This window comes from Copadichromis virginalis, linkage group LG10, assembly GCF_057382275.1.
Source record: "Copadichromis virginalis isolate Kocher_CV1m ecotype Utaka linkage group LG10, C_Virginalis_male_GT1.1, whole genome shotgun sequence".
Classification (NCBI taxonomy): Eukaryota; Metazoa; Chordata; class Actinopteri; order Cichliformes; family Cichlidae; genus Copadichromis; species Copadichromis virginalis.
Genome location: NC_140627.1, coordinates 15,223,989 through 15,236,796, shown reverse-complemented (window position 1 = coordinate 15,236,796; position 12,808 = coordinate 15,223,989). Strand labels below are relative to the sequence as shown.

Genomic DNA, 12,808 nt, shown 5'->3' with positions numbered 1-12,808 from the left:
CTGGGATGTTTAAAAGAGAAGCGTCTGAAGCTGCTCTGCCACTCTGCAACGCAGCCAATGCAGTTCTGTGTATGTTGGTTTCCCCATTTCATTGTCGGGGGGTAGACTCCTGAGGAGCGGATGAAGAAACAAATTTTGCTTTTGTTTACATTCAGAGGATTAGTGAGCAAAGGGAAAAGGGGTAAAAAGAGAAAATGGCCAGTTTTATATTACGGACAGCTGAACCAAAGGATGTCTCAGATATCCTGCGACTCATAAAGGTAAACCATATGTGAACTGATAATACTTCAAGCCTTTAACTGGGAGTCTGCTTAACTAACAGAAATATGACTAAATGACCTTGCCTTTTAGGAGCTTGCTAAATTTGAAGAGATGGAGGAGAAGGTGATGCTGACAGAAAAAGGTGCTGTGATTTAGCTTCACGATGAAATTTGCATTGATCTGGAGTTTGAGAAAGCTTAAAGATTCAATAATGTTATGGTTTTTTTTGTTTTTTTCAGATCTGCTTGAAGATGGCTTTGGGGATCATCCATTCTACCACTGTTTGGTTGCTGAAGTCCCAAACGATAAGAGCTCAGAAGGTAAAAATGCGCCTCTTAAAAATATTCTCATATTTCTCAGGAACTATTAATGTTGTTCACGGGTCTGATCCACTATTTAATCCCCTGCTCTGTGTTTTCTTCAAGGGTACACTGTGGTTGGGTTTGCTATGTACTACTTTACATATGACCCATGGATTGGAAAGCTTCTGTACCTGGAAGATTTCTTCATCATGCAGGAGTTTCGTGGTATGTTTGATGAAAAGTTTTATTGCAGTGCTAAAGGTTAATGACTAACAGAGGAGAGACTTCTTTCCTACTTTGCGGGACAATTTGTACTCATTGCCAAAGAACTTTCTTAATTGCTCCATGAACACGTAATCTTTCACCAGGTCTTGGCATCGGTTCAAAAGTCCTGAAGGTGCTGAGCGAGGTACTTTTAACATTGCACACTTCAACATTTTTCTGGTGACAGAGTCACCTTTATTTCAGCTGCATTCACGCGTGCACTTTTCTTTTCTCCTTTTTCCTAGACGGCAGTGAAGACCCGCTGTAGCGCCATGCATTTTATAGTAGCAGAAAACAACACCAAGTCTATTGAGTTCTACAAGAGAAGAGGTGCAGCGGATCTGTCCTCTGAGGAGGGGTGGCGTCTTTTTGCCATTGAAAAGAAAAATCTGCTGAAAATGTCTGCCAAATAGAGTTTGCCACTCTTAAACTTGTACTGATGTCTGGTGATAGCAGTGAACTTTGCTCTATGTGATCAGTGACTTGGAGCAGCCTCAATAAATGCATTTATCAATCAGCTGTTCCCTTCTGATCACAAACCATGTCTGGGACTTTTGAGGTCATTGCTAAATTTACACTGATCTCAGAAGTTTGATGAATGAACACTGAAACGTGATAATTACATAATAATCTACCACAGCTGGAAAGTTTGTGAGACTTGAACAAGCATGCTAATAAATACATTAATAAATATAGATTTTGTGTGTTTGGGATTTTCCATCACAACCTACATATCATCCTGTGCCTCTTTGCTATGTTGCCTTTCCCAAGCTGACTAATATTATAGTGCTTTTTTTAAATCATATGCACATTGTAATTCAATCAGACCTTAGAATTATAATACGGCATTAAGAGTTTCTGGGATCATTTTACTCATTAAATGCTGAAATGTCACAATATAAGAGAAAACAAAAGGCCCTCTTACATACTGAGTAATTTTAACAAAAGTGAAAGTGTAGAAGTGTGTATGCATAAAGATAAGTATGGAGAAGCTGTTACTATTACTGATTAACTGCAATAAAAACCCTATCAGTAGATAAACGGCAACATATTTAAAACTGATGGATGCATTTCAGATATTTTCTGTCTAATTTCTGGAAATTTTTAACTGCACTTTAGTTTTATTTTCTTTTTAGATTACTTTTAATGGAGTTCAAAAGAAGCGCAGTTAACACACTATTTGGGAGAACATAAACTACCCAGGTACAGTTGTGCTGCAGATGTGGGGAAAAACAGCTATACTTGTAGGCTTAACAAAACTGCAGAAGTGATAGGTTCATTCATAAAATAGGGCAGTCGTCGGTTTGTTTAAATGTTGAAGCAATGCTCTCTATCTTGAGGTCATAGTTTAATTGTCCTTTTATTGTGATGCACTCTGTTGTTTGGCGCGAACTGACGTAGTCCTCAGTCAAATTATTTGCTGATACACCGAGCCATGGAGCATAAACTAATTAGAGTTACCGCTGCAACGCACGCTTTCACACGACCCGCGTTGTTCTTTAGATTATGGCCTGTTTGGTGCCTGTCGGGCTGATTTCCACCACAACCCTTCCGCATTTTCCTGCTGCTCTCGGGCTGTGACGTGTCGTGCTGACGGCGGCCTCGGAGCTGGAGGAGCGGGGGGCTGTAGCATGACAAGATCTGGCTCGAGACGTCCTGCTTTGCTTTCAGCGGTGCTCCTGAATCAACCCCTAACCCCTCCTTCTCTTCTCCTCTCCGGCCCGCCCAAATAACACAAAATTCCCGACTGAATCCTGCCCGAGTCTGGGGGAACCAGGCGGCCTGGGAAGCCGAGGAGCGGACAGAGGCATCCCTGCAGCACGAATCTGGTACGCGGCTCGTTTTTGTGCCAAAGGCGTCCGATTTCAGAGCTGTGTTTGCATTTGTACGTGCCCGTGGCCTTTTGTTTTTTACATGCATGTTGTATTTTAATTTATTTCTTTATTTTTTCTGAGAGGCCGCAAAGGGTTGGGCCTTTTCTTTTCTGGGCCGGGGCCTCAATAGAGGCCGTAATTGGCAAATCAGGCCTATCCCGTTAGCTAGCGAGCCACCCGGAAAAAAGGGATTGTATATTCGTCTGTCGTAGTTGACCATCGGCATTTGTTATCGATAGCTGACGGCTGATATGCAACGCACCATTCAGCCTCAGTTTCGTCTGACACCTTGTCGTCGCCGAGGAGTAGTTTAATAAACGTTAAAATTAGCATTCGTCCAGCAGTTAAGCTAACAAAATGGCGGACGCTTGTGTGATGGAAATTGGTTGTAGAAAAGGTATGTGTGTGTGTGGGTTCAGCCCTCCTCTCGCTAGCTGGCCGGTACAGAGCGACATAAGTGTGCACTTAACGAAAGCCTCGTTTCTTTGCATCTTTATCTTTTCGCATCTGTATGTGTGCGTGCAATCAGCCTTTTCTAAACGTCTGTTTGCACCGTGACAGTCGGGCTTTGCATGTGTAATCAGTGCTAATCTTCCTCCAGTGGTCAATTGAAGACATTGCCGTGAATCACCTCATCGGGATTTGTGTTGTGCTATAGATTTCTCGTAGTGTGTCCGATCGCCCGAGTTTTTAAAATTAATTATTTTTTTATGTGATGTCGGTGTCTTTTGAGCACAAGTGATGCGGGGTTGTGCCGCACATCTTCCTCACACCGTTGTCATATTTTTCCACCTGGAGGTGGGGGGATGGTACATTCAGTGGAAATTAAATGGCAACCCGGTTGCATCGTTTTCTGTTTACACCTCAGTGTTCCCTTGTGTTAGTTTCAGAGAGATATCTGTGTTGTTTTTCTTGTCCTACATTAGCTCAACTTTACCTCCATTTTTTGGGTGGGGAGGCGAAACGTGTCTTTGATTCTGTTAACTGTAGTGATGCGGGCATGACAATAATGGCACTGGTCATTTTAGTTTCTGTCCGTTATCGCATACACGAGCTAACAGTGTAAAGCACATTTTATTTATTATTATTTTTTAATTTTGTGGTGTCCCTTTTAAAAATAGGTTAAAACCACAAAGCTGAAGTCGTGGGGTTTATGTGTGTGTGTGTGTGAGAATTAAAGGTCAAATAATTTGGATCTTCACAAAGAAACACTGCGTGAGCCAAGGCAAGGCTACAGCGCGATTTTAACCAGGGTTGTTCTTGATAAAGTTCGATTCAAAAGTTGGTTTATAGAGTACTGTGAGGTAACAATCAAGTCTTTGAAGCCTGATTTGGATGCTTGACGGCTTTTAATGCTCCAGGGCAGAGAAGAGCACACTTTCTATGGGACAAAACGAGAACTGAGGTTAGTGAGTGTACACCATGTTTACAGTATCAAGCCCACAGATGTCCATACATGCCCCGTTTGCTGTAAAGTGAATCTTGAAAGGATAGGCATTAACTGTTATGGTGGTAGCAGGGAATTGTGCAGCAAAGGCCAGTGATGGAGGAGTGTGGGTGACTGTAGAAAAGCATGGACTCAACCAAAGTGGGGGGAAAAAAGATGACTTTTAAAAGTTGATTTAATATACTTTATGCTTCTCTGTTGAGGGCTTCTGAAGTGGAGCATATCATAAAAAGTTTGAGAACCACTTTGTTAAGGAACTGCTCAAGCTACAGTACTTGTACAATGCCAGGCCACTGGTCTGTATCATGTGATTCACGTTACAGTGATTCAACAAGTTATACTAAGTCTTTTTTTGAAAACACGCTGGATGCCAGGCACATTAGGGGCTTCATGGGGTAGTGTGGAAAAGAAATGACACCAGCATTGTTGGGCTAACATTTGGCGATGTTGGCCGCGTTTGCATTAGCAGCTCGTGTGGTAACTCTGACAAATTGAAATGGATTTAAAGCAGATTTGGGACATAAACATATGATTTTTTTTTTTTTAAATCTTTTTTTTTTTTTTTGTTCCAGTGGCTTGAGGCTGTCAAAGCAGCAGTGCTTTCATCACATATTGTGTGTGTGTGTGTGTGTGTGTGTGTGTGTGTGTGTGTGTGTGTGTGTGTGTGTGTCCTGAGTAACCTGGAGTGGCTGCTCTGAGTGTCATACAGAAAAGCATAACCGTACACCTGTAAAATATTGTATAAGAAGGGCAATGGTGTGTAACAGCATTACAATATATAAGTAACCTATTATCTGCATAATTTTCTGCCTGTGCTTACTTGATACTAAGCTGTCTATCATTTGGTTTCAGCTGTCCAGTAACAAATGCAGTGCGAGGACAATGGATGAGGATGTCACCAGGCTTGCAATACATTCTGAAGAGCCTAAAATAATATTGCACGGATCGGGTAATTAGCAATGCTTATACTTACAGAGTACGTCTTGCTGGTATGAGAAGTACAATAGTACTAGCAGGATTTCTTTCTTTTTTGTGGATAGCCAGATAACTTTAAATATTTGAGTGAAAGTGTTGTTTGGAAGGAGATGACATGACCATCCAGAGCAAAGTCATATTATGACTGTATGACCATTTAAATCATTATCACACAATAAACCCTTGCTCTTCACTGTTATCTGGTTAACCATGCAATCCTGCTTCTTCTAGATGAAGGTGGTGCCGGCGGGCAGGAGTTTGTTGTGGAGCTTCAAGAGACTGTGTTGGTGTCAGAAGGCGAAGGGGAAGGCATGGCAGTTCACAGGTTCGCCCCAGACGAGCTTGTGATCCAGGATGCTGTTGAGGATGTGGTTTCTGAGTACGTGCACTGCGATGAAGATGAAGATGTTGCTGTAGAAACCTGTGTGATGGCTCTGGACGGTGAGGAGGAAGGTGTTGCCATGGGAGACATCCCTGAAGATGGGCTGGACCCAGAGCAGCAGGAGGACGATGACCAAGATGGCTGTGGAGATTATCTAATGATATCCTGTAAGTTTACTAGACTGTGCTGCATTTACACTTAGCATACATGTCTTTGGTTTGTTGTATTATTATTATTATTATTATTATTATTATCTGTATAATATCTGTCGCTTGGAGAGATGGAAAATTTATATGCATTTGCGGTGCATTTAAAAGGAAACATCCATGTAAATGACAGGACGAAAGGTTTAAATCTACAGTGTAGGCTAACATGCACCTTCCCACCTGCAGAAACGTAGACCTCAACAACTAATGTAAACACAGTTTATAGATTAGCACAGTGATAGTACCCCTGTGAAATTAAATCAATGGTTTTAACCATATGTAGCTTGCTCATTGTGCTGTGGCAGCCCAACTGCCATGGTGGTGGCAGATGGCTGCCCCTCCCTCAGCCTGGTTCTGTTAAAGGTTTCTACCTGTTGAAAGGGAGTTTTTCCCTCCCACTGTCACTCAGTGGTTGCTCATAGGGGATCGTATGATTGTTCAGCTTTTCTTATAAATAAAACTGAATTGAATGTAAATAAGCAAATCTTTCTCATTTTCAATGTGTTTTTGAATGTGTCAAGTTTTCCTTGTTATTATATATTGTACAAGTTGAAGCACTTATGTGTTTGGCTTAGTTTGCCTTAGTTACTTTGCACATCCAGCTACATAACTACTGCATGTGCACACCCCTGCTGGGGAAAAAATATCACACTTATAGCCACATAATGAGCTGAGGTGGTCAGTTTGTGTTTTTGTTTTTCCCAGGCTTATTTAAAATTACAAAATTGTGGACAGACACACTGTACAACTTCTTTCTCTTGCATAGTATTAGTTTGCATTGAAACAAAACAAAAGATCAGGTTTTTTTTTTTTTGGTTTTTTTTTTTTTTTTTTTTTTTTTGGGGGGGGGGGGGGTGGACTCATTTACTCTAATTTCCCTGAGTACCCGGAGATTTTCTTCATAAATGCTATGAAGATGTTAGTTTGAAAAGGTGGAATTGAAGGGTTTTTTGTTGCTGTTGTTTTTTTTTGTTTTTTATAAGCGATCATACTAAATCATGATAAGTTTTGATCTTTAGATTTAATATTTAGATAAGCTTCTTAAACGATTGAGTACCTTATTTGCACTCATTTCATGTAAATATTTCCAGTATGTCATAATTAAACTGCTACAAAGTCTCTGCTGGTGACTCTGTTTAATCAAGTCTGATGTGTGTCCCTTTGCTAGTGGATGAAGCTGGTAAAATGGTGTCTGAGGATGGAACAGAGGTGACAGTGGAAGGAGCTGTGGAGGACCAGGAAGTGGAGAAAGATGAGGATGGACAAGAGGTGATAAAGGTCTACATCTTCAAGGCTGATTCTGGGGAAGATGACATGGGTGAGTGGCAGTTAGCTTTCTGTTAATAAAAGAATCATGATAATAAATAATACTGGCTGAATCCTGCAGAAAGCCTTTCTATTTGGGTCTATTTTTCAGAAAGTAGAGAACTGAACTTAAGTTTCATTGTGCAGGAGAATCTGTTGACATCAGTGACGGGGACACAGAGAACGTAGCGTTAACAGAGTCTTCGGGCCATACGCTCAGAGAGAAGATGGTTTACATGTCTGTCGGGGATTCTCATCACAATCAAGGAAACCACGGTGAGTCATCTGGATGCAAGGAGCGGGGACAGCTGTCATGAAACTGAACGTCACCAGTTTTTTGGTTTTGTACCTGTTGGGCTCATCTACAGGTGGGTCCAAGGTGACTGATGAGGTTTATATGGAGGTGGTGGTAGGAGGCGAAGAGCCAGTAACTCACGACCGCTCGTATGACAGCGTGTCTCTAAGCAAGGACTTCATGCCTGTGGCCTGGGCAGCTGCTTATGGTCAGCACCCTTGTCTATTAAATTGCTTTAAAAACCACACTGGAAGCCTGTGCATCAACCACGTCTCTTGGTGTCCTGGTTAAGCTTTACACGCACCGGTTTTGTTTGTTTATATGCCAAAGACGTGCCGTTTTTCTCACAGGTGCAGAAGATAGTGAGAGTTGTGAGAACCGGAACGGTGCAGCCAGCGCGCTGCTGCATATCGACGAATCGGACGGGGTGGACGAAATCAACAGACAGCGCAACAAGACCAAGAGGCGGTCAGAGCCTCGACAAGTCCAGACAGGTGAGAACGGCACAAATCAGACACAGACTTCTCAGGCTTGTTTGGATAAAAATGAGGATTTGTCTAGTCTTTTTAGGACTGAATAGCAGAAGAGATGATGAAAGCAGCGGCTCTATCAGTAACAATTAATTTTGAGATATATTATAATAGTGAGGTTTTTTTTTTTTACACCAGTGCCCTTTTTTTTTTTTTTTTTTTTTTTTTTTTTTTTCTTAAGTAAATTAAGAGTGTGGTATAACTAAGCGTAGTTGTTATTTTCACATTGTTGGCTGTGCATATTTCTACAGTTTGTACAGCACCATCCAAACCAGTTCAGTGTGTTAGAACAGCGGTCCCCAACCCCCGGGCCTCGGACCGGTAACGGTCCGTGAGTCGTTTGGTACTGGGCCGCGAGAGTTGAGGCTCAGGTGTGAAATGTATAGTTTTCAGGGTTTTTATCGGTTTTCAGCGTCATTTTGTTATCGTTTACTCGGTTTTCCTGGGTCTTTTCACGTGTGTTATGAATAAATCTTCTTTTTTTCGGTACTGGTACTAGTTTTATTTTGTTGTATTTATCCGCGACACCTTAAAGGCCGGTCCGTGGCGCAAAAAAGGTTGGAGACCGCTGTGTTAGAAGCAACAACTTCTTCTGATCTTGTTTAATAGTTGTTGACGAGCAGCTTCATTGTGCATTACCGCCCACTCCTGGCAGTTGTAACACATTACATCCTAAAAGGCAATTATGAGAAAAACTGAGAAAATATGCAATTTGTATAAAAAAATAACTGCATTATTTATTTATTCTAAAATCATGCCTGTTTGTATTTGGCATTAGCACTCAATATAATACATAATATGATTTTTATTTTTTATAGTGGTTAGCACAGTTTAAAAGGGCTCATTGTTTATGACTTTCCTGCTAGCGGCAGTTAACTAGTTTATCCGGTTTATTGTACCGATGGGCTGTTTTGATGACACCTCTTTATTTAAATACGATTGTTTCTGAGCAGTAAAAGCTGGTTGACATTGAATTCAGATTTTATTTGTACACTAAGCTTGATTAAAAGCACACAATTACTGTGTGCTGCTGCACAGTACATGTTCTACTTTTGTTGCTTTAATTTTCAGTTCAGTTCATATTCAATATTGTACAGCGAAACATTTAATTTATATATATAATTTCACCAGTATTGAAATACTGAAGATAAACACTGTTCTTCAAAAAAAACAAAAAAAAGCTTCTGTTTATGAAGGAAATGACCAGCGATGTGGTCATTTCCTTCTCCCTTTTATTTATTTATTTTTTCTCAAATTGAATTTTAATTTTTTCTCTTTCTCTCCAGCCATTATCATCGGTCCATATGGTCAGCCCCTCACCGTTTACCCCTGCATGCTCTGTGGTAAGAAGTTCAAATCACGAGGCTTCTTGAAACGCCACACCAAGAATCACCACCAGGATGTTTTGACCAGGAAAAAGTACCAATGCACAGACTGTGATTTTACCACCAACAAGAAAGCCAGCCTCCACAATCACATGGAGGTGCATGCTCTGAGCAGCAAGGCCCCTTTCGAGTGTGAAATGTGTGGCAAGGAGTTCCACCAGCAGGCGGCACTATTTTCTCACAGACTGCAGCACCACCACCGGGAGCCCAAGAGCCAGCCACCTCCACCTCCCACCAAGATGCATAAATGCAAGTTTTGTGACTATGAAACTGCCGAGCAAGGGCTGCTCAATCGACACTTATTGGCAGTTCACAGCAAAAGCTTCCCCCACATCTGTGTGGAATGTGGCAAAGGCTTTCGACATCCTTCGGAGTTAAAGAAACACATGCGCACTCACACCGGCGAGAAGCCTTACTCCTGCCTGTACTGCGACTATAAGTCAGCCGATTCCTCTAATCTCAAAACGCACATCAAGACTAAGCATAGCAAAGAGATGCCATACAAATGTGAGCGCTGTTTCCAGACGTTTGCAGAGGAGGAGGAGTTAATGCAGCATGGATTAACGCACGAGGAGAATAAGACCCACCATTGTGCCCACTGTGATCACAAAAGTTCCAACTCCAGTGACCTGAAGCGTCACATCATATCTGTTCATACCAAGGACTATCCCCACAAATGCGCCGTTTGTGGGAAAGGCTTCCACCGGCCGTCTGAACTGAAGAAGCACTCGGTATCCCACCGTACTAAGAAAGTCCATCAGTGCCGGCACTGCAACTTTAAAATCGCAGACCCCTTTGTTCTCAGTCGCCACATCTTGTCAGTCCACACAAAGGAGCAACAGGCCTCACCTGAAAAGAGTGAGACCAAGAGGACAGAAACGCACACTCCTGCTGTGACGCCGAAAAAGTCCGGGCCCAGCGGGTCGAGCAGCTCTGGTCCGCCGGCAAGAGTTAGCGCGGCCAGCTTAGCCAGCAGCGTGACTGTAGTTATTGGCAAAGGACAAAAAGAAAGGCGGATTTACCAGTGCCAGTACTGCGACTACAGTACCGGCGACGCGTCGGGTTTCAAGCGCCACGTGATTTCCATTCACACAAAGGACTACCCGCACCGCTGCGAGATCTGTTCGAAGGGCTTCCGACGACCCTCGGAGAAGAACCAGCATATCATGCGTCACCACAAAGATGTGGTGCAGGCAGAGTGACTCTGACTGAGCCAAATACTGTGCCACAGCAAAGAACAATGTTGAAGCATCCGTCAGACCCCGACCACCGCGCCCTCGGCACGTCGCCATTCACATTGAAGTAGTGCGGAGTGTGTGTGCTGCACTCGGTCCATTCTGTTGTTTTGCTCTTTTTAAATCCTCGGCCTACTGTTTGTTCAGATATGTATACACGTGTAGATAACATTAATGCTCTGTCAGAGTTAGCAAACCAAGCCCCTCTGTAGACTCGCACTTTTAACTGCATGTCTCTTGGTGGTGACAGTGTGCATGGCAGATTGTGCAGATGTCTCTTTGTAGATACACATTTTTTTTTTTTTTTTTTTTTTTAACTTTTGCAAATAGCAATCAGTTCTCAATCAGAATGGTCCTAATTATTTGTCTTAAAAACAGATGTGTAATTTTAAAAATGTTTGCATAATTTTCTTAAAATGTATTTAACAGCAGTTTGGATTAACAACCTGTTTCCAGTAGCACTTGGTAAAAAAGCGCGCGTGTGTGTGTGTGTGTGTGTGTGTGTGTGTGTGTGGGAGAGAGAGAAAGAAACAGAGGGAGCTTGAGGGACAAAAAAAGCAGCGCAGCCGTTGTGCTTCCTTTGCTCTGACCCGACCACTTTGTAACATAATGCTTCCTGGTGCGTTGACTAAACTCACAAATACAGGCAGAGGGGGAGTCACTCTAAGCTTCGTCGGCAGGGGGTTTATGCTCATTGATTTGCTACAAAAACACAGTGAGAAACTGGATGCATCATGTTGGTGAATAAGGTTTCACACGTGCACACAAATCCGAACGCTGTCACTTGCCCTCAATGCTTGGTTATCAAATGTCCAATATTTCTGTTACAAGTCCAAAAGCGTACTGTACGTTGTTCAGAACAAGTGCCCAAAGCTGTAGAGATGACACCCTCACTAACAGTATTATTTTTATTTTTATTTTTTTTATTTTTTTTTATTTTTTTAAATTAACGCATTAATGCTTTCTCGGAAGTGAAATCCTTTTAATTTGACATGACTTTTTCTTTTCTTTCTTTTTTTTTTTTTTTTTTAAATATGTGAAGAGAGGAAAATGTTTCCTCCTCAATTTCTTTTGAAAACTGATGAACTGTTCATAAAAAAAATTTTTTTGTAACGATTGACATATCTTTTAAATCACTGAAAAAGGGTAATCTGCAAGTATCAGTATGCTACCAATGTTAGACTGGGTTATAAAAAATATGCCAGATCAGTGTCCTAATATAAGTGTCTGGTCTAAATGAGAGTTGAATAGTATATCTGGTGCTGCTGTTATAAAACTAAGGACTGAACTCTGATTTCTCCTACACAGATGTACTTTTGCCTGTAGAAAGGGAAACATGTATATCTTTTTAGATGCAACTTCAGAAGACAGGTGCTGGTGGTGTACATGTACTTTTGGCTTTTTACATTTTTTTTTTTTTTCATTTTTTTTGTTATCACCTGTGATTATCTGTTTTATATTTATTTCATTTACAAGTTGTTGTATAGTTAAGTGTAACTAGACTTCTATGGGACGTAAATTATTGTTTTGTATACAGATCTGTACAAAGCGTGTAGATGTAAACACTTGATTAAAAAGGAGATCTCAACTGTGTTGTTGTGGATGTACTTCAGCGTATTTGTTAAAAAAGATAATAAAGCAAAGTATTTTAGCTGTTTGGGAGTTTTTGTTTGCCAGCAAATAGTTGGATTCAATTCAGTTTTATTTATATGGAGTCAAATGATAACAACGGTTGTCTCAAGGTGAAAGGCCCTAGAATAGCCCCAGGTTTGGCCAGGTGATGCTCAAATGGAAGGAGTAATAAGGGGATCATTTATTTATTTATTTTTATAAAATCTGAATGTTTTGGAAGCATGATAATATTTTCACCCAGTCTCCAAGTAGAACTGCCTGAACTTGCAGTGAATACAACTTTACCGAACACAAGTGTAGAATGAGACATTTTGCCTTTTCATGCAATCTGTTAACAACAAAGCTTTGGCTGCCCTGGGCCCTGTTTCAGGAAGCCGGTTTGGAAAACTCAGAGTGAAAAACGACACTCACGGTTGAGTAACCCCGAACTGTCCAACTCGGAATATTCGGTTTCAGAAAGGCTGATAACAATTAGTTCAGTCAACGCGGAGTTGCTTTAACCCCAAGTGAAGCGCACGGACGAGGATACATAAAGCCCTGATAAGCGGAGCACAGATTAAGCGAGTCACCATGGAGACGGAGGGAAAGAAGGCGCGGTCAATGTATTTCACAGCGCTTGAGGCCGAAATTCTGATGGCAGCATATGCCGATAACATGCAAATTCCGCGGAAAAAAGTAACACAGCCTCAGCTGCAAAAGAAAGGGAGCATGCATG

At 41.6% G+C, this 12,808-nt stretch overlaps 2 protein-coding genes across 4 annotated transcripts; both read left to right on the top strand.

Moving 5' to 3' along the window:
- The first annotated feature begins 21 nt into the window (after positions 1-21).
- LOC146700079 (diamine acetyltransferase 1-like) lies at positions 22-1,524 on the top strand. The gene is made up of 6 exons (XM_085471378.1): positions 22-260; positions 352-403; positions 501-581; positions 687-788; positions 932-972; positions 1,073-1,524. Exons 1-6 carry the CDS (start codon positions 195-197, stop codon positions 1,238-1,240), a joined length of 510 nt encoding a protein of 169 aa, XP_085327504.1. The 5' UTR covers positions 22-194; the 3' UTR covers positions 1,241-1,524.
- Positions 1,525-2,115: 591 nt separating this feature from the next.
- On the top strand, positions 2,116-12,112 carry LOC146700078 (zinc finger Y-chromosomal protein 1). 3 transcript variants are annotated; one of them, XM_085470120.1, is made up of 8 exons: positions 2,116-2,656; positions 5,001-5,097; positions 5,355-5,672; positions 6,880-7,029; positions 7,164-7,292; positions 7,385-7,519; positions 7,662-7,805; positions 9,128-12,112. In XM_085470120.1, the coding sequence occupies exons 2-8, from the start codon at positions 5,031-5,033 to the stop codon at positions 10,426-10,428; spliced, it is 2,244 nt and encodes a 747-aa protein (XP_085326246.1). In that variant the 5' UTR covers positions 2,116-2,656; positions 5,001-5,030; the 3' UTR covers positions 10,429-12,112. The 3 variants fall into 3 exon arrangements, with proteins under 3 accessions (XP_085326246.1, XP_085326248.1, XP_085326247.1); XM_085470121.1 differs by lacking the exon at positions 2,116-2,656 and adding an exon at positions 2,853-4,106; XM_085470122.1 differs by lacking the exon at positions 7,385-7,519 and having other exon boundaries at positions 2,119-2,656.
- The last annotated feature ends 696 nt before the right edge of the window (positions 12,113-12,808 follow it).

What these genes read in the sequence shown, in the direction of transcription:
- LOC146700079 (XM_085471378.1), top strand. Translation starts at nt 195, where the DNA reads ATGGCCAGTTTTATATTACGGACAGCTGAACCAAAGGATGTCTCAGAT. An exon ending in ATATCCTGCGACTCATAAAG is followed by an intron (nt 261 to 351) that starts GTAAACCATATG and finishes CTTGCCTTTTAG; the next exon opens with GAGCTTGCTAAATTTGAAGA. An exon ending in AAACGATAAGAGCTCAGAAG is followed by an intron (nt 582 to 686) that starts GTAAAAATGCGC and finishes GTTTTCTTCAAG; the next exon opens with GGTACACTGTGGTTGGGTTT.
- LOC146700078 (XM_085470120.1), top strand. Translation starts at nt 5,031, where the DNA reads ATGGATGAGGATGTCACCAGGCTTGCAATACATTCTGAAGAGCCTAAA. An exon ending in TCACAATCAAGGAAACCACG is followed by an intron (nt 7,293 to 7,384) that starts GTGAGTCATCTG and finishes GCTCATCTACAG; the next exon opens with GTGGGTCCAAGGTGACTGAT. An exon ending in GCCTCGACAAGTCCAGACAG is followed by an intron (nt 7,806 to 9,127) that starts GTGAGAACGGCA and finishes CTTTCTCTCCAG; the next exon opens with CCATTATCATCGGTCCATAT.